The sequence below is a fragment of the Anas acuta genome, chromosome 3 (assembly GCF_963932015.1).
Source record: "Anas acuta chromosome 3, bAnaAcu1.1, whole genome shotgun sequence".
Lineage (NCBI taxonomy): Eukaryota > Metazoa > Chordata > Aves > Anseriformes > Anatidae > Anas > Anas acuta.
Window position 1 is genome coordinate 62,510,447 of NC_088981.1, and position 24,016 is coordinate 62,534,462.

Here is a 24,016-nt window from a genome sequence, read left to right on the forward strand (position 1 = left end):
ATATTTATTTATATATTTTGGCTGTATATTAACATACACAAATAGTGGAGATTATCATCAATGTTAATCTTCATGTCTCTAGTACTTACAAAATTTACACAACTTCTGTTTTGATTCATTTAGCAGCAGCAACAGAAGAACCTGAGGTGATTCCGGATCCAGCAAAACAGACAGATAGAGTGGTGAAAATAGCAGGAATAAGTGCTGGAATTCTGGTATTCATCCTGCTTCTCCTTGTTGTCATATTAATCGTCAAAAAAAGGTAAGAAAACGATCTGTGAAGATCCCACTTTTTTTCCTCTATATCAAACAGCAATAACTAAATGGATTTTTTCTTACAGGTCTTTAAAAAAATCAATAAATAAAGTTTCAGGAGCAGTAATTCACATCAGCTTTTGGATGAGTTCATTGAATTTCCTGCTTTTCCTTCCTTCCTTCTTTTTTCTTTTTCTATTTCTTTTCTTTTCTTTTCTTTTCTTTTCTTTTCTTTTCTTTTCTTTTCTTTTCTTTTCTTTTCTTTTCTTTTCTTTTCTTTTCTTTTCTTTTCTCTGTGATTCTTATGATGGATTTAAAGAGAGAATTATTTTATATTTGCAGTCCAATAACTATTTTTTCTCATACTTACTCATTTCCAAGTGGTTATAAGTTGCAGTTGGAGGAATGTAAAAAACATTAGAATGAGTGGAATTGAAATTAATGGATCCTTTTTTTTTTTTTGAGGCAAAATAAGAGTAACTTACTGCACTTTTTATGTTGTAAGCACCTAATGAATTTGGTTTTCTGTATGCAGCTCTAATGAGTTGTTTGTATCCATATATTATCCAACTTGCAAAATAATGTAATTTTATACAACTCTGTTTATGCTCTTGTAGACCTAGTTTTTTTTTCCTTAAAAGTCATACCACATCACTGTAAAATTATCTAGTGAGTCCTTAGCGCATGAAATTGTTTAAAAGTGTATTTATGTGAATGAATTTTAATTTTTTAGTGCTTCCTTAGAAAATAAGCAATAGCGCCATCTTTGGGAACTGTAAAATGAGAACTCAGCAAAAAACTGCTGCGTGTAAATTGTGTTTCAGCACAAAGCGCTGCTGCGTGTAAACTGTGATAAAGCCTTGCTTGTGCAGTTTTTAAGAGTGTTGACTTCCCAGTAGTTGCAACTCTTAACCTGGCATAAAAGTTCATAACGTGTCTCTATGAATCTGTAGCCATAGCACCGTAGCTCCTGATACAGTTTTTTTTTTCTCTCTCTGCACGCTTTCCCTGGCCCGTCCTGGCCCTTCACAGTGCACGAACTGTTTTGCTCTTGCGTAGAATGAGACCTTTGTCTTCCAGGGGGTTGTGCACTGCCTTCCCTTTCCCTCTGCAGAATTCTTAATGAAGGGTATATTTGTGATTGTTACAAATGTTCCTCTGAAAATACAGCTTTCTATTCTTTTTAAAAAGTAAGAAAACATTAAAATTGTGCCTAAGATCATTCTATATGTTATAATTACTGGTTTCCATTAGATTTTTTTAATTTATTGCCTCTTTACAATTATCCCTGGAGGTATATAACTTGGAGAAGAAACGTCTGCATTAGAAACATTAGGTATGCTTACAGTGTTCTGTGTTAGTTAGCTACATATGTGATTTTTCCCAAAATCGCTTTTACTTTTCTCTGTTGTTTACCTCTGTGGTTGAGAATTAACACATATGCAAAAGATCCAACCCATCATGTGCAAAAAAAGAGACATGCAGTCAGGCAGTTTTCTTTATTTACACAACTTTTGAGGAACAAAACCAACAAGTTGTTTTTCAGCTTTCAGGAAGCAATCTCAATTTTATACGATTATTGCGAGATACGTGCTGGGGAGTGCCATCTTCTTGCTGTGTGTTGCAGTGCTCCCCTCATGTTTAATAGACGACTGTGTGTGTGTGAGAGAGAGAGAAAGAGAAAGAGAGAGAGAATGTCTACTGATGTGTATTGTCAGTCACTTCCAGGTGGGTTTGGCTAGTTTTGCAAGTAACAAAACAAATAGGCACAAACTCCATTTGTTTGATTTGATTGTACTGTCCTTTTTAGCTCGTGCATTCTGAGTCATTTGAGACTCGTACTTTAATTGTCTGATGAAATTGAGTTAATTTTGCCAGTGAAATGATACCTTAAAATTTTCCCTTTCTCCCTTCCCTTCTCTGACCCTGTGAAGGCAGGATCCTCTTAGGGAATGATACTTTATCATCATTCTAAAGTACATAACATTTCTAAGCTCCTCTACTATTCTGTATTCAAAATAGGTGTGAAATTAACCCATTTAATGAATCTTTAATGTTTGGTAATTTTTCATCATGGTAGTTTAATTGGTTGTCTGTTGTGTATTTTGTAGGTGGGTCCTCCCCTCCCACGGGAAAGTGGGCCAATTTTTTTAAATCTCAGCTTTAGTCAGGGTCTCTTGTGACAAGCACAGACTGTACACCTGAGGTAACTTAGTCCATTTAGTGACCCAGGGCTATACGTATAAGCAAGCCAGGAGCAGTCATCCCAACACTGACACGTTCACACATACATAAACACACCTCAGTTAGCGTGGTGGGACTGAAAACTGATCAGTTTTAATCATCTGCTGTAGTGCACATGTTCACTGATCCATTATGTAGTATCCCTTTTGATGCCTGAATTGACCACAAAGTTATTACACAGAAACATCAATAAAACAATGGTTTCTGCATCTTCTTTGCTTTCTAAAGCCTCATGCACTACCATAGATACCTAAATCTGACTAAATGCAGCATTATTTTTTATTTTAAAATGGAGTACTAAGCAGTTTTTTCATGTGCTTGAGATGTTTTAGGCTTCTCCTCATCATTTTGTATGAATTGGTATGAAGTTTTACTGAATGAAGCACTTAACAGCTCTTGTGGAGTTTTACTGGAGTAATCAAAACAACTAAGAAAAGGGATACTGCATCTTTAACAAGCAATGCCATTTTTTTTTTGTTTGTTTTGTTTTTAGTCATTGTTGAACTATTTCCAAATGTATTTCATTTCCTTCCATTTGTTACCTTCCATATTTTTAATGCTTAGCATGAATACATCAGCATTTCCAATTGTAAGAGTTTAAAATAAAAAGTGTATGTTTGTATTCAGGAAATGTGTGGTATATGTCAGTACACACATACCTGTTGTAAATGTCATCCTCTAAAATGTGTGTACTCATATAGCTACATATAACATGTATACAAACATATATGTATACACCTGTGTACCAAAAAAGATGTTGAAATGAATTACATGAAATTTCTGATTAGCTGTATTTATTAATGCAATCTTTATTTTTTGTAACTGAAAAGTAAAAAGCATATTTTCTGCACAAGATCTGTACACAGCTGTTCACTTGTCATGACATTTAGGTGGTGATCATTATATTATGCTGAACTGCATGTTGAAAGTACACAATCCATTTAATTTTCAATTTTTTTGGCAATAAATGAAATCTCAGCATGTAATTTTCTCAAGTGATCTTTCTAAAAAAACAATCATTTTTATATGCTAATGTATTTTTTTTTAATTGCATGGCAAAGTAAGGCTAGTTTGTGCATGAGCAAGTTGAAATGCTTACCAAAGAAACATGAATTTTTCAATTATTTTTTTTTTTAAACGCACATTTCTCTGCTTTATCGAATGTGACAGAGTCACGCTTTTCATTCACCATTGCTTCTCTTTTTCCACTGTCTGTGATTTGCTTGCCAGGAGGAGCTACTATTCTTACTCCTACTATCTGTAAGTAGAATACGGGTGACTTACTATTTTTACATGTTTTAAAGATGCAGTATCCCTTTAAAAAAAAAAAAAAAAAGGAAAAGTCTTTGTAATTTGCCTAAAGTTTTATTGATAATTATCTCTCCTTATTCTCAGGCTTAAAAAATTGCTTATTTCATTGTTTCTCTTATTCTTAGTCTGGTTTGTTTTTATTTTTTTTTTTTAAGGGATATTGTATTTCTAATTGTATATTGACACTTTTGCTTTTTGCTAGTTTTTCCCATAACTATCATTTTAGTTTATTGTAATCATAATTCAATTTGCATTATGGTTCACATTGACACATCACACTAAGAAAAAAAATCTGCTTTCTGATTTCCTAGCTAGAGACCCGTGCTTGTAAATCACAAATTGCTTTCTCAGTGAATCAGGTCAGAAGTGGTTGATGCAGCACTTAGCCTCCACAGATGCCCAGATGCCAGATCTTTACAAACAGGTTGCCGCTCTACCAGTTTCAGATTTTTTTTTATTTATTTATTTTTAACATAAACATATTTTATGAAGAGGTCTGTACCTGTTGATTGGATTGTCAGGTGCTTTGCAGACACATTTTAAAGTGTGGATCTTACTGTATGACGCTGGTTTACCTAACGTTTTGCTTCACTGAAGTGAAATTGGTGTTTTTCTATGTGGTGGTGCCCAAGTGAGTTTGTGAGGGCTGCAGTGGTTTGGGCTGTGACTGAGCAAAGCAGTTGAACACATTCTTGATTTTAAAGAAATGCATAAAGCCCTTGACTTCAGTGAAGGATCTAAGAGTGCACTCGACTCGTTTGATGAACTGGTGGTGTCTGATAGTGACGCTCTTCTACATTTTTAAGCAGATTAAGACTTCTTTAAACAAACTTGAAAATTAAAAAAACTAAGCTGGCTTAGCTAACTGCCATTCTCCAGTTTATTGTGACAAATTCTAATTTCCTTGTTAAATAACAATTGCTTCAGCCAGAGATAATTAACTGCAGAGTTTCACGCTAGAACGGATGGAGTGCTTCTCCCCTCCAGCTCCCACCACACCACCCACCTGCACAGGGTCAGGCCACGGGGTCCCTCGGCATGGAAGGAGAACCCTTCATGCTTCTGCCAGCCTTGAGTGCTACATAATGATTTGCTTAACTGGTGTCAAGCATCGATTGCATATGCCTTTAGCCGAATAAAGAAAAAAAAAGTCAAGCCTACAGGGAGTCGGGAGCTGTTAAACAATAAAACTGTCCTCACATTGAGCAGCGGTGTTACAACACAATGGGCCTTTTTAGAATTTGAAGCAGAGCATAAGAATTAGAAACCTAGCTACTGTAATAAGCTAATAACTTGAAAGCTTAATAGCTGTTGATTTATTTAGCGTAGCTCGCAAGTTTTGTTACAAAGCGATGCTTCAAAGAAGGGCTTAATACAGTCGACAGATGAGATGTAATAGTCTTTTTGTTCCGTTCCTGAGGTGGCTTTAGAAAAATACAGTCTTCAGTGTACGGAGGATATCTGAAAGGCTTTGAAACTTAAAAAAAAAAAAAAAAAAAAAGTCTGAACTAGAAATGCCAGTTTTGTGAAAGCTTTGATAGCACTGAGAACCAGTTATAAAGCTCAAGCAGTTTCGCTTCTGGAAGTTTTGGTGATATTCATTTAAAATATTTGTTCAACCAGAGTATTGTTGAAACTAACTTTTCTTAAGTAAATATGAATGTTGGGAGTAAACATTGAAAATAATGCATTTCAGGGGAGACATACAGCTGTCACTGGTTTGTGTTTTGCTTTTTTTGTTATTGTTGGGTGCTTTTTTGTTTGTTTGCTTTTTACTTTTCACTGAACAACTAAAATATACAGAAGTCTCATGTACACCACAAAGATTTGATGAAAAATGATAGGCTTAGAGACCACCTTTGGGATTTTGGTTGCAAAAAAAGAGGAGTTGCAAAAAACAACCATCACACTGTGAAAGGGGAAAGAAAAAAAAAAAAAAAAAAACACAAGGAGATGAGTCTGATTAGTAGAAGAACTTTGTTATTCTCAGGTGTGCTTTGTCCATCTGTAGTCTACTTTTTAGCCCCTTATTCTGAACCAAGACTATTGAGAGATAGTTCTCCAACACTGGGGAAGAAAATACACAAAATATGAAGTGCTTACTCACCTAGAGAATGATGTAAGTCATTTCTGGTGGATGTTCCCAGGGCTTAACATGTACAGGGATTGATAATTTCCACTATTGTTCTTTTTGTCTACTAATACTAGAATGCAGCACAGAATCCTAAAAGTTGTCAGAGAATACAGCATACAGTCCTTTTATTTACAGAAATGTAAGATCAGTGCTGTGCAAGCACTTACCCAGATATCTCACAGTACTTCATGTAGAAAAGACTCATGAAATTAAGCTGTGTTTTAAACATATATTTTTGAGAATATAGTATTTTCAGTGATGATTGTGTCTCTCCCATGTAGTGTCAGATTTATCCTAATAAACAAGTTGGCTATCTGCTACATTACAATTAAAAGCTTCAGATGAAAACTGGAAGAAAATATTGAGATTACAGAAGAGTTTAATGTGTGTTACAGATTCCTGAAGAACCAAGGTTCATTTTAAGCTGCTTTTCATACTTTGTACTACTTGAGGTTGTGCTTTAAGAATATTGTCTGAAAGTGATAATTAAAATATAGTCCGCTTCCATCTGACTTCTGAGGACAGTGAAAGTTACTTCAGTTCTTAATCAAAAGGAAAGATCTGAGAGATATCACCTAAGTGTGCACTTCAAGGGCATTGACTGTTAATTTGGGGGGTTAGTTGTACAAATTGGGTTTTGCTAGCAGCTTTGCTGTGATACTGAGTACAAGGCTGTTAGTAACAAAATGTAAGCTATCCCCAAACAGCATGCAGAATGGTGAGGAGCTTTTTGTTTGTTTTTTAAATAACAAAAGTTCAGTGTCAGGAGCAAAGATAGCATGGTATCATGTCATATCTTGTGTACCAAATGGGAGGAACAACTTCTAACATAAAAGGTAATGTGAATCCATATTGAATAACTATGTTTCTTTTGTTATTTCATGGTTGTGTGTTGTTTGTTTTTTTAAACTAACAAAGTAATTCAGAAGGTTAAATGATTTCTTCCTAATAAGGAAACCAAGGGGACTGATTTATCCATTTATAAAATCAAAACACATTTAAATGGAGATGGTTGATAAAACTGCATGCACAGATGCTTCTTATTTTTCATTTCAGTTAAAATGTAATTATATTCTCTAATTTGTTTATATTAGTGTAATTACTCTGCAGGAAAAAGATATTATCAGGGTACAGAAGTTAGAACTTTAATTACAGCATTCATGTGTGTACGGAAAACATACTGTCATAACTCTTTTATAGCAGGGTGCATAGTTTTATCGATTTCGTGCTGGAAAACCAGCCAAACTTTTCAGTCATTTGGATTATAGATAATTATTATCATAGACATCAATGTTCATCAAACATTAAGGTGGTTGGGGTTTTTTTTTTTGGCTGGGCAGCAAACTCGCAAAGAAGCGCAAGGATGCCATGGGGACCACCCGACAGGAAATGACACACATGGTGAATGCAATGGACAGAAGTTATGCTGACCAGAGCACCCTGCATGCAGAAGATCCCCTTTCTATCACATTTATGGATTCTCATAACTTCAGCCCCAGATGTAAGTACAACAGTCAAAGATATTCCAGAGAGTAGGTTATTGATAGTGGTGTATGGACAAGTATTTAAATATTTTTATGTACTTTCAGTATGCATTGTTGTTCCGGGTGAAAAAATGCATTTCAGAAATGTCTCAGATTCTGAAATAGTTTTCCTTCATGAGGACATTTAATACCAACATGCTAAATATTACTGCATAACACCATGTCTGTAATGAATAATAATCTGAGGTCCAAATTAATTTCTTTATTTTGGCAGTAAGGATATTATAACAGAAGGAAACATTGACAATTTTCATTGCTGTTTGTGAAGTTTAGGAACAAGCTTGTTAATATACCAGCAGATTTTCTCTATATTTGTATTTCTTTATTGTAGTCTTGTCAGATGTCTGGTTTTGACAAAGTTTGGCAGTTTGGGTTTCTGACTGTTAAGTGTCTGGGTTGTAGCTACCACTGAAAGTCCAGCCTGCCTGCCTTCCAGCATCTGCTCTATGGCTTACACAAAAGGGAGATACTCCACTGACTGTATCTCTAAACAAGTTCCACCACAGAGCTGGCAGTAACATGACCTCATGGCACCATGTACTTCTGGGCTTGGCTTTAAACAGTTCTGAGCAGTCTGAGCTGCTTCTGAACTTTCTATCTTTTGGGCATGGCACCCCTTCTCCCATCTCCCTTCTCCTGTCTCCCGTACTGCTTATGATGCTTCTGCAAAATGCACCCCTTAAGGCTGTTAAATTATTCCCTGATTGTTTCAAGGAAAATGGAGTTTGGAGGAGGGTTATGGCTCAGTTTATTGAAGCTTACCGAACTGCAGAACTGCAGAACTGCAGAGTGCTAACATTTAAAGCGTCTCATAATCAATTAAAAATGGTAGGTTAGTGAGTTTTTGTGCACAGTTTTAGCTAGAACTGTTTGAAAATTCCCCTAAGTTTGATGTCTTATTGGCACTGAAATTCACGGAGACAGCTTTACAGTTTGATTTGGCCTAAGTTATTGTGGATCCCAGGCAAAGTATCCATCAGGAACCTACATGGCTATTAGTGAGCTGGGGCTGCCAGGCACTTGGGCAGCCTTCTGCATGGACCAGCCTGAAGCCAAGAGCCCACAAGCCCTAGCCACTGCAGCTGTCCTGGTTGGTTGGCAAAGGAGTACGGCACCACTGTTTTCCAGCTTCCTAGGTATGTGATTTTTGGGGTGTTGGAGGATTCAATTCTCCAGACCATCATCTGTTCTGAGGCAATGAACTATTCAGGTTTCCAGGGTTTCAGCTCTGGGACAAGCTATTAGACAGATTGCTTCAGAATTAGAATTCCATTTTGTCACAGAGCTGTTGATATTTTAATTTTTTGTTCCACATTGGAACAAAACCAAATTCTGGATTCTGCCATTCCTTTCTGAGACAGCTTATTTGTCTCTGCACAGTTCTAGTTATAACAAATGATAAAATTCTGTGCATTTTATTCAAACATTTACATCTGTGTATCTGTGGTTTTCCTATATTCATTAAGAGTGGTATCTTTATTATAGCACAATTTTTTATTTTTTTTTAAAGGTATTAACTGTAAATATGCATTTTTTTTAAATTACTTGGAAGACTTTAAAGAAATACCATTTTATTTTGAGATGAGCTATTCAAGCATTACATGAGTGAATGGGTTTAAAAGGAAAGGACCTGGTTCTATGAATACAAACCTTTATTGTGAAGAAAGAACAATAGTGAAGGAGGAGCCCTTTCAAAAACTAAATTGCATGTAATGCCTTCTTTATTTCATTTCAGTAAGATCTCTTTGCCTTTATCATTACATTTCTGAAGTCCAAAATCACTGCCTTTCATTTCTCTTTTATTCAGGATGCATTCTGGAACTCTGTATTCATTCTGTTTTTTTGTTGGTTTTTTTTTTTTTTTCTGTTGTAACAAAATTAATAGGATTTAGTTATCACTTGGATTTTTTTCTCTTTAAGTATGTTGTTTTTATTCTTAAAAATACACAAATTGAGGGTAATGTATTTCTTCATGAGCTTTGTTTTCCTACAGTGCCCAATGATCCACTTGTGCCGACAGCTGTGTTAGGTGAGGACCGTAGTCCTTCATTATCCATTCCTGCATGAGTTTCCTCTCCTTGCATGGTTGAACATTGAAACAGCGTGTTTATTGTAAAAGATAGCTATGCTGTTGTCACAAAATAACTCTACACTCAGTTTATCAATTTAGAATTAAACTGGCACTGCTTTTAGAATAAAAAATGTTTTATGTTCTCATTAAGAAGTTATTCATAGTCAGTGCTAACTGAAGAATAAATGAGTAAACAGATAAATTGAAAATGCTGAAACTTTTCTCCCTAGAACATTGAAATGGAGTTCAGATGAGCTAACATGTGAAACTAGAATTCTCTTAATAGATACATGAAAAAAAAAAAAAAAAAAAGATCTGTATTAGTATTACTTGGCACCCAAAGCTTAATTTTCTAACTGTTTAATAAAAGAAAAATATAAAAGGAAAAAAAAATCTATAAAATCCAAGAGAAACAACTTCATGCATTAGTTCTATACAAATATCCTTGTATTGCTATATTAATTACATGTTTCAATTGACCTTAATTAGTAAGCTTCTCAACTTTGTGATTACTTCAAAAAGAGCAACAGATGTTGGGAGTGGCCAGGCTGTTTATTTCTATGCCAAATCTAACACTGTAAACATTTCTTTTAAGTGTTAAGTTTAAAACCAAAATGCAAAAATAAAAGTGTAATTTGTACCCAGATTTTTAGTATGATAAAGACAGTGTGCAATATTGAGTTTCAGTCAGTTGCTGAGGTTATTTTAGGATAAAAGACAAATATCAGGAAGTGGACATGAATATAAACTGAGGATGAAAGTTAGATTCCTAGAAGTGAAGTTTAAAGGGATGTGGAAACAATTTAATCATTCCTCTGTTTTGAGATGGTTTAGTATAATTACAATATAGTCTGTTTCTGGCAATTGATTTTGCTATTTGTTTTAAGAATTTGGGACCAAAACTCTGTTTTCTGATTGAGTACTAGTTAGTATTAACTGAGTATTATTACTAATCACTCCTAGTTTTTCCCACTCCTACTTTTTAATTGTCTAAACTAAATCTTCATTGCTGGCAATTTACCTATTTCCTTTTGAGAGACTCAAAAAATACAGAGAACTGACACACTCCTGTCCTTGTAAAACAGTGTTTTATCTATTACAAGGGTCATACATTCTCTGTTGTCTCTCTTCCAGTTGAGTTAGACATAGTTCTTTCACTCTTTATCTTGTAGTTGACGTTTTCTAAAAATTTTTGTCGTTCTTTTCCTCTGAACACTTTCCAACCCATAGCCTGAATTTTTAAATTGTGGTGCCCCAAATCAGGTACAGCTCTTAGGAGATGTCTCAGTGCTGAGTAGAGTGGAATAGGTACTCCTACATCCTGCTTAGTGTCCCTGCTACCTGAACCATGTATTGTCTTGTGCTCATATAGTTGACTTGTATTGAGTTATGCTCTAAAATCCCAACTATCATTACCCTGTCCACTAGTCAATTTTGTAGCTTTATATCGACTTCCCTTTTCCACACACCATATGTTTCATTCTTTGTTTAATCACCTTGTTGATTCTTGCATGTGTCCCAAATAATCAAGATAACTGTGAAATTTGATCCTGTAATTGCAAACTGCTTGTGCCCTCTGCCCATATACTCAGGGCATTTTCTATCCCATTATGCAAGTTGTAGGTAAAGATACTGATAAAGAAGGAGCCTTTGCAGATACTTATTTCAATTGTCTTCTGAGTCTGACAGCAAATCATTATTTACTGATTTTTGAGTGGTCTTTGGTCCTTGCCAAGGTGGTGTGTACTCACTATGTGGGAGATTTATCAAGCCGTATTCTGCCCATTTCTTTTTGGTAATGTTGCAAATGGCATTCTCATTAGTATAATAACAGTTAAGCATGGTTAGAAAGTCTATGACCATCTGTTTGAGTTTTCCACTTTAGACCCAAGAAAACCTAACCAACGTTTAACAAGTTTGTGAGGAGAGGTGAAATGTCACAGGTGCCTGAAAGAGCAATGGGTTAGACTCAGTGATCCTGAATACTTACTAAAATTACATCAATGGATTTTCAGTTTATTTAAAAACAAGTCTGTTCCTGTAAGGCCTTTCATATCCTTTAGCTTCATTTCAGGCTCACACAAGTTACATAGATACGGTCTGGTTATACTGAATAAGCTATTCCTAACAGTTCATTTGGGCTTTGAGCATATTGCAAAGGCCAATCTGCTGCCACTGTGTTGTGGTAGATAACCAGACACAGGCAGCTGTGAACAGCAAAGACAAGGGATTAACTGAAGAACAGATTAACAGTCCTGTCTGTGTTTCCATCTACTGGTAATGGTGTTTTGGGCATGAGAGTCTCTTACTACAAGCAAAGCAATGCTAGTTGGAAGAGGTAATATTATTCATTACAGGGATTGAAACAGTGAAAAGAGGTAGACAAGCTTCTGGACACACCATGTAGGAAGGGGTTGGGGTAGCTGAGATCACTTGACATGCTTCTTCTCCACATAACTTACTTGGCCCAGCATCACAACACAGTTTTCCTGTGCTTTATTTAGAGATGAGCAAAATTGTATGGACTCTAAATTATAGAAAATTTTATTTTGTGTGAAGCTGTTTTCATTCTGTAGCTGTACTAGATGTCTTTTTCTTCATGTGTATCTTATTAATGCCACACTCCATTCTTAGTAGGTACATTACATACATTCTTTGTACATTAGCACAGAGTTAGTATGACAATTTTGCTTTTCTCAAGTCCCTATCGCTATACTGATAGCATAATATGGCCCTTGTATTTTTAAAACTGCTTTCATTGTTGCCTGTTGTGAAGCTTTAACAACTTTTAATGCCATCTTCTTTTAGTCATTTTCTAATATTGTCCTGAAATAAATTTCTTATGTTCTGTTCACTCATTGTTTTTTTGCTGCTTCAATGGGTTAAAGTGCCTATTACTGGTAAGTATACATCAAGGAATGGGGGAAACTGAAAATCCTGAGGTGGTTTGAAATGTGTATCATTTAATATGTGTGACACTACAATAAAGAGTGACTGCTGTGTGTCACTCACATTATTGAGCAGTTTAGTGAGGCATAAATGTACTGAAATTAGCAACTTGTGTGACAGTTCAAAGAATCGGGTTTCTTACTAGGAGATCTCATTTTGGAAGGCATTAACAGGTTTTGCACTGGCAGAATTGTAGCGAATCCAACCCTTGGGGAGTCCATCCGTCTCTCCCTTCCTTTTTTTTTGTTCTTCCTGGAGTTTTAATTCCTGAATCCTTTGCAAGGGAAATGGTAGACTGATTGCAAAGAAATATGCAAGTGGTCAGGTATCCACTGCTCGTTTCTGTTGCTACACTCCTAAAGGTTTCAACTACAATTTTTCTTCTTCTCTAAATTCACCTACGTTGCTGATTGCTAATTTAAAAAAAAAAATAAAAAATGTTTCACACAAGAGACTGACTAAATGTCATCATTTCCTTGAGTTTTGGTGTTTGGTTTTGATAAAAGAAACACAGGACAATGAAGGAGACTTTTTATACAGAGTGAAAATTGCAGCTCAAATCAACATACCCCCAGTTTTATTTCTCTACTAAAATATCTGAGTTAAAATGACCGCTCTGAAGTGTTGATTCTTCTTCCCAGCTGGAGCTGGTGTTCTGAAGCTGTAACAAAATTGCTTTAGTTTTTTAGTTGGATCTCAATTTACTGTTTGATGGCTTTAGACAAATGATGTGCTGATACCACTACAGAGTTATTCTAATTTATTCTTTAAGGTGTAGTATTTTTGATGATACATATTAGTCATTAAAAAAGTTACTTTTGGTGATAGAGGCTGGAGTTCCCAAGAACATGAATGTCATAAAGTTTTGTAGCTCCAAATAAAATGCCCTTCAGGCATCTCTATTGCAGAATGAAGGATAGCCAACTTTTGTATGTGTTTGCAGTTAAATTATTTTATGTACTTCCCAGGATTTATGTATTGGAGAGTAAGTACTTTGCATTCACGGAAATTAGACATGTTTTTGAAGGAAGAGACTGAAAATAGATCTTGATATGTATAGCAGCAGGTGTTATTGCCCCATGGGCACCTAATGCATTGCTTTCTTGTGAACGCAGATGAAAATCATAGCGCAACAGCAGAGTCCAGTCGCCTCCTGGATGTTCCTCGTTATCTGTGTGAAGGCACAGAGTCTCCGTATCAGACTGGGCAGCTGCACCCTGCCATCAGAGTGGCTGATTTACTGCAGCATATTAACCTGATGAAGACCTCTGACAGCTATGGATTTAAAGAGGAGTATGAGGTGAGATCTTTGGTGGTTTAACTTGCAAAATATTTTGCTAGCAAAAATCCCTTTTAAAGCTGCAGCCTTTTGTTTACATTGCATTACAAAAGGGTGCAACTAAATGTAATGGGATTAAGTGGGAAAAAAATAAAGATAAACAGGCCTAAGATTCCTTGGTATCTAACCCAAAGGTGAAATAGTAAGTGGAGTCCAATGGTTTGAGTCATTACAAGTGCCTGGAAAAAATGCTGTATGTATTCTACAGGGCATAAGAAGACAAGCCCAGATGAATCTTTTTGACATATTGTAAGAATTTCCACCCCTTTGTCACTGCTTCTTAGTTGAAATGCTGTAATTAGTTATGTGAGTTTTCCTAGCCGTCTTCCATGCAGATCTCCTGGATCAGGTTAAAGTAATGATTTAGCCTGGCTGGTTTTGCCAGAAGCACAGACTGGAAGCACTCTATTGTAGCATCTCAATAGGGCAATACTGGGGCTAAACTCCAGCTGAGAAGCAGTAAAGAAGTGCCAAGGGTAGAAACTTCCTGAATTTCTAATTAGACCTGCCTGAGCAAAGATAAACCAAAAATTCCCAGCACTGGAGGTAGATGAGTACAGATGCATTTTACTTCTGATCGGTGAATCTGTTTCTGATTCTTTGGAATTAGAATATCAGGCAGTGCATACAGTAAAGATGGGAATGATACTGCCAAGGTCGCATGCAATACAGCTAGGTTTAAAATGACTTTTCTATGAGTAAGTAATCTCTTCTGACTCAGTTTTCAACCTTCTCTCCTTTCTGCAGCTGTCTCTACTGTAACATAAGAACTGGAATAAATAAATATGTGATTTTTAAAAGAATATTTTTCTCTTTTCCTCTCTTTTACTTAAATACGCTTCGTTACACTCTGCTTATCTTCAGTGTCAAGGACTGCTGGGGGGAGGGTTGTCCCTGATCCTATATCGGGTGTTGTCCTGCTTACTACTGTCTCTATTGCTATGCATAACATCTTTGGCTTTGGCTTGGGCTTCTGCGTGTGTTAAAGTTTTGTTTCCGTGGCTGCTCTATACTTCCTGGAGCTAACTTGTCCTGCTCAGGATAAAAGAACATCTGGAAGGAAGGAATAGTATAGACCTGCAACAGCTGTAAAATACCTACAGGCAATGAAGAAAAACCCAAGGAAGAACAAAAGCTTCGTCTATCACTACTGAGAGATCAGACTTTTAAGAAGAGTTCGAAAATACAAAATAATTTTGCTAGTGGTTAGAGGGAGGGACATGAGTAAAAGCAACACGACCAGTAAACATTGGCAGAGGAGGCTTCCAAAGTCTCTGTAGGAAGACAAAACACTGTGCTAAGCAATGTGAGGAAAGTAATGTAATGCTGTTGAACTGAGGCTATATATTATGGTGTCTTGTAAGAAGGGTGATCAATCTACCTGTGTTATCTCAACTTGCAGTTGTTCATCCATAACAAAGGGGTCTGTGCATGTTTAGCCTCCCAGCTATTCCAGGATTTGAAATCTGGAGTCCCTCAATGACTTGCCCATTGATCCATAAAAGTCACAGGGAGAGAGAGCCTCCCTGCCTTCCTAGATGTATTTCTGTACCATGGTGCCGTCTGGGTGACCAGAGCAGACGAGCAAAGCTGAGCTTACTTTATGGTAGAGAAGTTCTTTTAAACTGTTAGTTTTGGAAATAAATTAATGGTCGGAATGTTTTCTTTCGGAACATTTTTATTTATAGAGTTTCTTTGAGGGGCAGTCAGCTTCTTGGGATGTCGCTAAGAAGGATCAAAACAGAACAAAGAACCGCTATGGAAACATTATAGCATGTGAGTATCAGTGTGCGTGGTTTTAGTGCTAGACATAGCTGTGTACTACCTGTGCTGTGCTCTCTCTTGCTTAAAAAGTCTCCAGTGGCGTACCTGCATAATTGCCCAATCGGAGAAGGATGGCAGTGCCTTTTCCAGGATTTTTGTCCTTCACGGTTCAACTTTCGTTCTTTTATAACTCAAGCTGAATTTCACATTTGCATCCCTGTTGTCGAAGCTGTGGTAAGCATATAATAGCGACAAGCTAGTAGTCATCTGTTTGTTAATTCCACAGTAGTTTTCTCCAGTTATAATTTATTTCAAGTAATTCTGACAGCTTCAAAACTTTTCTGTTTTATGTGGTTTGTAGTTGGTACGTCTGAACTGCAGTAGTTTAAAGCTGATGAATAAAAGATGTGATTAATATCAGAGAGTTCCGTCTCTTGTCTTTAGGCATAAAGTTTCAATAGTTTAGATTCACCCTCTGAGGTAATGAAATTTGGTATTGTTTTACAATTGCAGAGAATGAAACTATTGGAGAGGTCCCTGAACTGGTAGAATTACCTTCATCAAATCAAAAGTGTGTTGCTAACAGCTACTTTGTGACTTCCTTATTTTCTTTAACATGTCAGTATGAACTTGAATGGGCTGGGGCTGGAAGTAAGGAAACAGTAATCATTATTTTTGGATTTCTAGATGTTCATCAGTGGAGCTGATTTTGAAAGGGACTTTGAGCAAGTAACTTTGATTCTTTGTGTCTTTTCACCATGTTACACTGGGATACCTTTCAGCTACAGTTAATGAAGTTTAATGAATGTTTTTGAAGTAATTGGAGACCTCAGAGAAAATGACTCTCTGTAATTCTGTGTAAACACTTACATTTAAGGGTTGTAAATTGTAAGGTTCTTATGCCAGCTGATTTTGGTTTTCTAGAGGGTTCTCCATAATATTTTGCTTTAAAATCACACTTCAAAAAGGCACCATAACCACTTGGTTTTTACAGATGACCACTCCAGGGTGATTTTGCAGCCTGTTGAAGATGATCCATCTTCAGATTACATTAATGCCAACTACATAGATGTGAGTGGACTGCACAGCTTTCTCTCTCAATTTGCTAGCTTCTCTATGTGAAACTTTTGCATGTTATGCCTACAAATTTATTGAAAGCTTTCTTTTATTAAGAACAAAATGTACACTTTCCTTGTTCTACGTCCTAGTACTCACTGACATTGTTGTGCTTTCTTTCACATCTGACTTTGGTTTGGGCTGTAGATTTGGCTGTACAGGGATGTAAGTACCACTATATGTGAATAACAGCATCCTATTGTAAATATTTAATATAAATATTGTTATTAATTAGTTTGCTCTTCTATTTTATCATGAGATAACTATGCATGCCTCATCTAATTTATCTCATCTGTTTCTTTAAAAAATTTCCTTTTGTGTGAATATTTTTTGTACGTATTTTGAAAAGTTAATTCAGACTTTTAATGTAGCTCTGAATATTTTTAGATAAGTCAGGTGAATCTGTCAGTTAAAGGAAAAGTGTTCACTTTTTTGTTTGTTCATTTTAATGATGATGATTTTGGCCACTAGCTTTTCTTTTCCCTTCCTCATTTATATGTGAGAAGCTGGATACTATGCTGTTCTGTAGTAATTTGAAAATGTACCTGTGAAGTAGATGTTTGGCAGTAGATCTGTTTGCCAAAAAGGGAGGAATTATGGCCTCTTGTGTTGTGTTTTTTTGTTTTTAACAACAATTTAGACAAACTGAATATTTAGCTGATATTTTTCTTAAGGTGCTACTTTAGGTATTACAAAGTATATACACAAACATACATATATACATGCGTATTTTAATGCAGTAATCTCCTCACTTCTGCAGAAAATGTCTCAAGTTTAAAATTCCATAATTTTATTAAAATATAAATTAAAAAGAAACTGATATGAGTAGGAAATTTGAACAATTTCTGCCATGTTTTTTGATTTACAAAATAAACCTTTAACACTTGAGTAATTAAAGAATTGCAGTATTCATAATAATTCAAAGGATACTGGAGTGGGTAGTACAAGTGTTTTTAGAATACACAGTTTTGGTTATTTTCCTTTATAATTGCACCTTACTAATTTTTCCCATCCTCTGTTAGTTGATAAATTATCTAGACTCTCCAGGGTATAAGGCTTTAGCTCCAGGTATATTGCTGTCTTTTTATTTTGATATTTTTATATATTTTTATAAGGCAATCTCTGAAGTGTTAGGCCCATGATATTTTGCCTGGGGCTTTAAACAGATAAATTCTCACAGATATGTAGTAATTCCAGTTCCTTGAGGACTTTTTTTTTTTTTTTTTTTTTTTTTTTTTTCCTTAGTTGGAAGTAAATAAGATCTCATTATAACCAGACAGGAAGGCAACAAGTTAGAACTGGCACTCTGCAATTTTAAAGTGACACTTTTACCTTCTTCTGGAAAGCATTATCAAGTGCAATGGAGGGTAACACAGATTCCACTTCAATAATTTGAAGCTGGGGCTTGATATCAAGGACTCCGTTAGAATTTTTTTAGTACTTTGATGCAGTCTTCATCTCATCTGAAGTCAAGAGTAGGATACTCAGAAGTCTTTTCATAGACCCAAGAGGAAGGTGTTCTCAGTCTAGACAGGATAATGAAGTAGTCCATGGGAAAGGATATAAACTCCTTGGGTACAATGAAATCCTTCAGTTTAGTAGCAAGAATTAAGTACTGGGAATCCAAGGGCTCCTGAGCCTGATCTCCTGTAATGCAGTACTTGATTCAAGTGGCTTAATAAAACTGTACCTTAACAAAAAGGGGACAACAGGTAATGGCTTTAAACTAAAAGAGGGGAGATACAGTTTAGAGGTCAGGAGGAAATTCTTCAGTCAGAGGGTGGTAACCACTGGAATAAGTTGCCCAGAGAGGTTCTGGATGCCCTGTCCCTGGAGGTGTTCAAGACCAGGTTAGATGAGGCCCTGAGCAGCAACCTGGTCTAATGTGTGGATTCCTTGCTTATGGCAGGGGGTTGAAACTACATGATCTTTGAGGTCTTTTCCAACCCAAGCCATTCTATGAAATAATTGGTCCTTTCACATTTGCACATTGTGAAACTTTGTATTGTCTTCTCACCAGCAATATATATTTTCTTCCTCTTTGTAGCTATTGTTGCTAGTATTTGTCAAAATACATTCTCAATGACTTCCTCAAGAGGTGAATCCATTTGTCTTTTAGTTTCTATGCAGACATTTGCTGCTTAATGCTGTGTGGTACAGCTAGAGTTGGCATATACCCAGATAAGTGGAAACCTGGTTGTGTAGGGTTGTCTATTTACCTACATATATATATATATATATATGTGTATGTGTATATACTTATGTGTATCATGTGCAGTGTAGTACATGCACACTTTGTGCAGTAGCGCAAAATATTTTGCAGATGATTCCCTTGCAGTAAGGCCTTGATTTTGTGCACATGCATTACAATAATTTTTTATTTTTTTTTCCTGTTGAAATTGTTGGGAGCACTGATTGAATATTGAGATAATCTGGTGGCAAAGACAATTTTTACTAAATTTTAAACAAATGCTCCATTTTACTCAGCTAGGAAGACAATGTCGAGGGAGGATGAGATTTTAGGCCCAAGGGACCTGTCTAAAATACTCCTTTCTGGTATACTATGGTGTCTGTTTAAGTCAGATGTTGTTATTTTCATTTTATTTGTTGTCATTCAAACCTTTTCAGCATTAACAGTTTTTTTTAGGTTTTGAGCTTCATGCTGCTCTTAAATATTGGTCTTTTCTGAAAAGGTTGTCTAGACATAAGAGTTCTGTTGTACATTATGCTTTTGTTTTCCCCTCCCTCTTAGTAATATGATACTCAAACTAACTTGTATTGCTGTTTTAGGGATATCAGAGACCAAGTCACTACATTGCAACCCAAGGTAAGGATCTGGCTGCTATTAATCAAACCTAATAAATGCTCTTTGCAATGTCCAGCAGCATTTTGCTAGAATGAAAGTAGATGAAAATAAAGTATATCCAATATTGTGAATTGTCTTTTTGTGTTATGGTAAATGAACATAGTATTGCTCAGTTGGAATGTGAATAAATGCACAAGTTTCACTAATTTGTCATGTTAATTAGATATTGAGCAACTCTTTAAGTGCTAAATTCAGCTAATAAAGTCACTAGCTACTACTATGATTTCCATTTATGAAGATGAATAGAGAAAAGAGGCATGTGGACAGAGAAGAGAACAGTTTCAACCTGCCTTGGGGCCTTTTTTTTCTTCCCATTTTGCAATATATTATTTTACTGTTAAGGATTTAATCCATGATGGAGATGGTGAAGATAATAATGATAAATTAAACACTATCTCACCAAATTTGGGTGAAGTAAGGCCAAAGAGGGACAAAGCCTCTTTGTAGAAAGAAATGAGAAGAAATTAAGGAAATCATAGTCTATGAATTAAAATAAAAATAATTAGATTTAGATGTGTTATTATTTGATCTGTGAGTACAATCAGATAGCTGGCTGGAAATATCCCATTATTCATGCTCTTGCTTGATTGTACGTGAACACAAAAATGGGCAAACTAAACACTTGTTTTAAAGCAGGCTTTTTAAATTTCTGTCCACAGTTTTTTATTTTTGCATAAGTGCCGTTTTAACTGGAATCTCTATGGCAGTTAAGTCTACATTTGTATTTTACTTCTATTTTACTAAATGTCTGCACATTGTAATGTGTACAGGATACACAAATATGTTGCTGCCTTAGTGTGCAGCCTCTGATCTGGCGCATGAAGGATCATTCTTGAGCCTTCAGATGTATACCATGCACTGTAAACATACAGTACTACCGCAATGTGGTCAAGGAGCTGTTTCCGAGATGAGTGTAACAGGGTAAAAGCTACTGCCCCTCAACTGAATGTGTCTCGTCTCTGCAGCAGAGCAGGAGCATGTCTTAAACAAGTGCTCCTTGTTCACTTCATGGAAAAGTACTTAAATTAGTTTAAATGCCCTTCAGTGGGAAGTTTGTGCTTCAGCATCTGCTCGTGGCTGTGTGCTTTCCTGGGAGCAAGACGGTAGTGCACGAGGTCTGTGCCACCAGCCTCACCACTGGTATCACCAGCACCTTGGTGAACATCACAAAGAAATTCACACTTAACACATTATTTAGTGCATGTAAAGCAAACCTAGTGTAGATGTAGTTGCACGTTACTGTGTCCTTGTAGTTTTCAAGGCACCTTCAGTGCTTCATTTCTTTCAAGTGGTAATTCAGTTAAACTGAGGAGATTCAACACTGGTTAGAAATAACAATGTAGTCTAGAAACAGGTGTGACGATGTGGTTTCATGAAGCTTTCATCTTTGAACAAGTGCATTTGTATGTGTCAGTTCTGTAAAGTTATGGATTTTATTTTTAGTGTTTGCTTTGTCTGTTGTTTTGTTACACAGTTGTATCTGGCATTTTTCTTACAGGTCCAGTTCATGAGACTGTGTATGATTTCTGGAGAATGATATGGCAGGAGCAATCAGCTTGTGTTGTGATGGTCACAAATTTAGTGGAAGTTGGAAGAGTAAGTTTTTGTTTCACTTTTCTTTTAATGCTGCAAGCCTCAAGAAAAACTTGATGACAAAACATACCACTAGCAGAATGTAGATGAGTCTTGTGAAGGACCACCTTGCATCCAGAGAACAGAGGAAGGGGTCAGGTTGATAGTCCACATGTTGTTGCAGGTTACAGTATTGCATTAAAACAAAGCTAACTTCTGAAGAGCCACCACAGATAACTGAAGCTATGCTGGGTTTGCTTAGTGAAAAATTGTCTGAATCCAAAATTCATTTTTTTGCAAAACAGATTTCCATATTAGGTCACTCAAATGAACACAGCTAAGTATACTGCTGAGAAAATGTACTTCTATATCAGTGACTAGAAACCAGCAATTTACAGTTTAGCAGTAACACTTTCCTCAGGGAGTAATATAAAGCATCCGGGATTACTTGCAACAGTTTGATTACTGATATGAAATGCATCCCAGTTAAACATAAAGTGGAAGTGTGTTGCATAACTCAGCACTAAAATAAATAATAAAAAGATCATTTTAGAAATGAATTTGATATCTAACTACAGCCACGTAAAGCAGTGTAAACTCCTTGCAGCTAGTGCTTTACTCAACAGAACCATTATCCATGACAAGTTATGTGAGTACAGGTTCGTTTTGGAAATGCGTGAGGTAATGCAGTATGTGCAGTAATGTATCCTCAAGCTTTTATTTTTTTTCTTGGGTGTAAAATACATCTTCATTTTGTATTTAGGTCAAGTGTTACAAGTATTGGCCTGACGACACTGAAGTTTATGGTGACTTCAAAGTGACTTGTGTAGAGGTGGAGCCCCTGGCAGAGTACGTCATCAGGACCTTCACTCTCGGAAGGGTGAGCACATTTTGAAAGGGCTCAGCAAACTATTGTTCCCTGGTAGCAAGGAGTATGCTTTCACATGTTCCTGTGGAATATGAAGTCCCTCTGTGTGGTTAACAGGCCCACAGTGTGAGCAGCCATATCTCACTGTGGGAGTAATGTGTTGCATCAGGGCTTTCCAAAACATGCATGCCACACTGTGATTTAGATTTGCCAGAAACATTGACTGCTACCCTCCCCTCTCTCACATTCACCTTTTCTCTGTAGCCAAATTTCTGAGCTGAGCTCAAGTACTTGGTTTTGAATCCTGCCTGTCATTCATCTCCATTCACTCTGCCCTGAATGCAGCTGAGCCAATCTCACTTAATCAAAGAACAAACTCTGTAAATGCAAGATATGTGATACAACTGTGGTCTTCTGATACGTCCTTTTACTTCCCTGTGTATGTTGCAGGTCATTGTCTTAATTAGCAAAACTTCTGAAAATTAATGCAAAATGCATCTATGTATATAAAAAATACTTAATGAGGCAAAAACTAGCATACTGTAGTAGCAAAAGTAAGAATGATTAACTTCAAAATGGAAATTAAAATACAATAACGCCTTTACACTTTGTATGTTCTTTGCTTTAAATAATTGGTGACATAATGAAAATGGCATGTAGATTCTATCAGTGGTATCCATTCTTTGAGTCAGAGGATATCTTGTCAATGAAATACTTTGAAATTCATAACCTTTTTTTGCCTTTGTATTACAGAGAGGATACAATGAAATCCGTGAAGTTAAACAGTTTCATTTCACTGGCTGGCCAGATCATGGAGTTCCTTACAATGCCACAGGCCTGCTTTCATTTATAAGGAGAGTCAAATTATCTAACCCTCCTAGTGCAGGACCTATTGTCGTCCATTGCAGGTGTGTACAGATGCAGTAGATTGATTTTTTCCACACCTATGTATATGATCATTTACAATAGTCTCTTGTGAAGCATTCATCATTTTGAAATATTTTGGATTTTGTTGTTTTCTTTTTGAATTGCCTGAATTCACACTACAGTAGGATTTGGCTGTCTAAAGCAGGTTTTGGAAATAAACAGATACTAATACTGCTTGCCTAAATAGACTAACTAGACATTTTCTTCTTTCTAAAGAACTGCACCAGCTAAAGCATATTAAACTCCAGGCTATCGTTTTAGGTAGCCTACAAAAATTTCGTGACAGCATTCAAGAAGTGTAGATACAGCTACTTTGATAGCTCGGTGTTGTATAGTGTCTGAACAGATTATTAATTTACATCTAAGTAAACAAGTATATGAATGAAGATGGAATGAGGTTAGTGGCAACAGACACGCAGTGTTGTTTCCTGTGCAAGTTTTGCAAGGTTTATGTTGTTGGGACATAGTCCTTTCACAAACAGAATTTCCTTTCACTACTGTGAAATGTTTAATTACATTCTATAGACAGTTACTATCCCTTTACAGATTTTAAAATTCACTGTGCAAAATTCTCTGTGCTGATGTAAAAACAAATCAAGCAGGAGTATTCTGGATAGCGTGCTGCCTAAGCCAGTTTAGTATTTGGCTGATAAAATGGACATTTAATTTCTGACTGTAATGTATCACTTAGAAATCATCCCTAGTCCTATTAAATAGGGACAAAATCTGTCATATTTTTGAAGTGCATCTTAATTATTTTCCAGATTTAAATTTAATTAACTTATTTTATTTTTTTACTTAAAGTACAGATCTAGGTGATAAAAGGAGAAAAACAGATTTTTTTAATTTTTTTTTTTTGATGTTATGTAGTGAATCAAATCTAATGGGAAATGGTTGTTTTGGGCACATCAAAAGTTTTAGAAGACATTATGAAGAGAAGGAGAGAAGAAAAATATTAGATAGTGGTTGTGATGAAGAAGAACTGAATGGCTTTGTAAAAATACTCTCAGTAATGGGTTTGTAGTTGTTTTAATGGGACTATTCCTAACAGTTTTT

The 24,016-nt window shown here is 36.0% G+C and overlaps 1 protein-coding gene across 12 annotated transcripts in view; it reads left to right on the forward strand.

Annotated features, from left to right (window-relative positions):
* PTPRK (protein tyrosine phosphatase receptor type K) overlaps positions 1 to 24,016 on the forward strand; it is a 418,597-nt gene that overhangs the window by 378,237 nt on the left and 16,344 nt on the right. For 2 of the 12 annotated variants that reach the window (XM_068677477.1, XM_068677485.1), the window contains exons 14-26: positions 124 to 262; positions 1,550 to 1,591; positions 3,730 to 3,759; positions 7,285 to 7,445; positions 9,482 to 9,529; positions 13,624 to 13,808; positions 15,536 to 15,623; positions 16,606 to 16,682; positions 16,875 to 16,892; positions 19,518 to 19,554; positions 21,092 to 21,189; positions 21,929 to 22,045; positions 22,787 to 22,941. In XM_068677477.1, coding sequence (XP_068533578.1) covers positions 124 to 262; positions 1,550 to 1,591; positions 3,730 to 3,759; positions 7,285 to 7,445; positions 9,482 to 9,529; positions 13,624 to 13,808; positions 15,536 to 15,623; positions 16,606 to 16,682; positions 16,875 to 16,892; positions 19,518 to 19,554; positions 21,092 to 21,189; positions 21,929 to 22,045; positions 22,787 to 22,941 — 1,195 coding nt within the window. The remainder of the gene's footprint in view (positions 1 to 123; positions 263 to 1,549; positions 1,592 to 3,729; positions 3,760 to 7,284; positions 7,446 to 9,481; positions 9,530 to 13,623; positions 13,809 to 15,535; positions 15,624 to 16,605; positions 16,683 to 16,874; positions 16,893 to 19,517; positions 19,555 to 21,091; positions 21,190 to 21,928; positions 22,046 to 22,786; positions 22,942 to 24,016) is intronic. The other 10 variants (XM_068677479.1, XM_068677478.1, XM_068677480.1 and 7 more) reach the window with 10 other exon arrangements.